This window comes from Pteropus alecto, unplaced genomic scaffold (genome assembly GCF_000325575.1).
Source record: "Pteropus alecto unplaced genomic scaffold, ASM32557v1 scaffold700, whole genome shotgun sequence".
NCBI lineage: Eukaryota > Metazoa > Chordata > Mammalia > Chiroptera > Pteropodidae > Pteropus > Pteropus alecto.
The window spans coordinates 292,444-293,961 of NW_006429611.1; the positions used below are offsets into that span (position 1 = coordinate 292,444).

A 1,518-nucleotide genomic window follows, 5' to 3' on the forward strand; every position below is an offset into this window, starting at 1 on the left:
CGCCCTGGAGCGCGAGCAGGCGCGGCACGGGGACCTGCTGCTGCTGCCCGCGCTGCGCGACGCGTACGAGAACCTCACCGCCAAGGTGCTCGCCATGCTGGCCTGGCTCGACGAGCACGTGGCCTTCGAGTTCGTGCTCAAGGCGGACGACGACTCGTTCGCGCGGCTGGACGCTCTGTTGGCCGATCTGCACGCCCGCGACCCCGCGCGTCGCCGCCGCCTCTACTGGGGCTTCTTCTCGGGCCGCGGCCGCGTCAAGCCCGGGGGTCGCTGGCGCGAGGCGGCCTGGCAGCTCTGCGACTACTACCTACCCTACGCGCTGGGCGGCGGCTACGTGCTCTCGGCCGACCTGGTGCGCTACCTGCGCCTGAGCCGCGAGTATCTGCGCGCCTGGCACAGCGAAGACGTGTCGCTGGGTGCCTGGCTGGCGCCCGTGGACGTGCAGCGCGAGCACGACCCGCGCTTCGACACCGAGTACAAGTCCCGCGGCTGCAGCAACCAGTACCTGGTGACACACAAGCAGAGCCTGGAGGACATGCTAGAGAAGCACCAGACGCTGTCGCGCGAGGGCCGCCTGTGCAAGCAGGAGGTGCAGCTGCGCCTCTCTTACGTCTACGACTGGTCCGCGCCGCCCTCGCAGTGCTGCCAGCGGAAGGAGGGCATCCCCTGAGCGCGACGCCGCACTTGCGACAGCGGAACTCACCCGGGACAACCAGCGCACAGGGGCAGGAGGCTCCAGGAGGCCAGGACAGTCACCTCGGAAGGTGGCGGCGACAGTGAGTCTTTCTGGAGCCCCTCACTGGGGAAGCTGACAGGTCTGGCCAGTTGTCTGGGAGAGTCCAGCCTTCACGGAGAACCCGGTCTATACGCCGATGCGTGGGCAGAACCTCCCGCGCTGCAGGCGCTTGCAGCCCGGTCCCAGCCTGTTCTCTTGCCGTCCTGTCCCAAGATAGAGACAACGAGCCAACGAGCCAAGGGTCAGAGCTGATGGGCACTTGCAGAACCTGACCCTGAAGACAGTCTGACTTGTCAAGGGTGGGGACATGCACCGTATTATCTGTCCACCGAGGATGCCACTGCATGAGAGCCCTAACGGCTGTAAACTGACCACAGCCCTTGCCAGTCACAGCCTGCCCATGTGCTGCAATCCAGTGGCTTTTATCAAACTGCCGCTGCTTTGTACCACTTGGTTACCTTCCTTTGCATCCCACGTTGGTGTCATTTATTGTGTCTAAGTCTAAGGTCAAACTCTGTCTTGTTAATTAGCTCTCCTGGTATTGTGAGTGTGTCTCCCTAGAGGGAATTTGTGGTAAATGGGATTCAGGGCTTGCCTGTGATTTATTTATAAATACTGTACATTTGTGTAGGTACGAGTGTCGGTTGGAAGTATGTGGATATCGGTATTTTTTAAGTTATTTGAGAAGACTTCTGTGAGAACTTGGAATTTGTGAGTTAATCTGTTTTTACAGCGCGAGTTCCTGCATGCATGTTTAAACGTGGAAGAATTTTAAAACTGTC

The 1,518-nt window shown here is 60.1% G+C and overlaps 1 protein-coding gene across 1 annotated transcript; it reads left to right on the plus strand.

The window, feature by feature from the left end:
• Position 1: 1 nt before the first annotated feature.
• Positions 2 to 1,518, plus strand: B3GALT6 (beta-1,3-galactosyltransferase 6; the record flags this gene model as incomplete). The annotated part of the gene is made up of 1 exon (XM_006903892.3): positions 2 to 1,518. A coding segment is annotated over one exon (669 nt), but the record flags the coding sequence as incomplete, so codon positions are not given.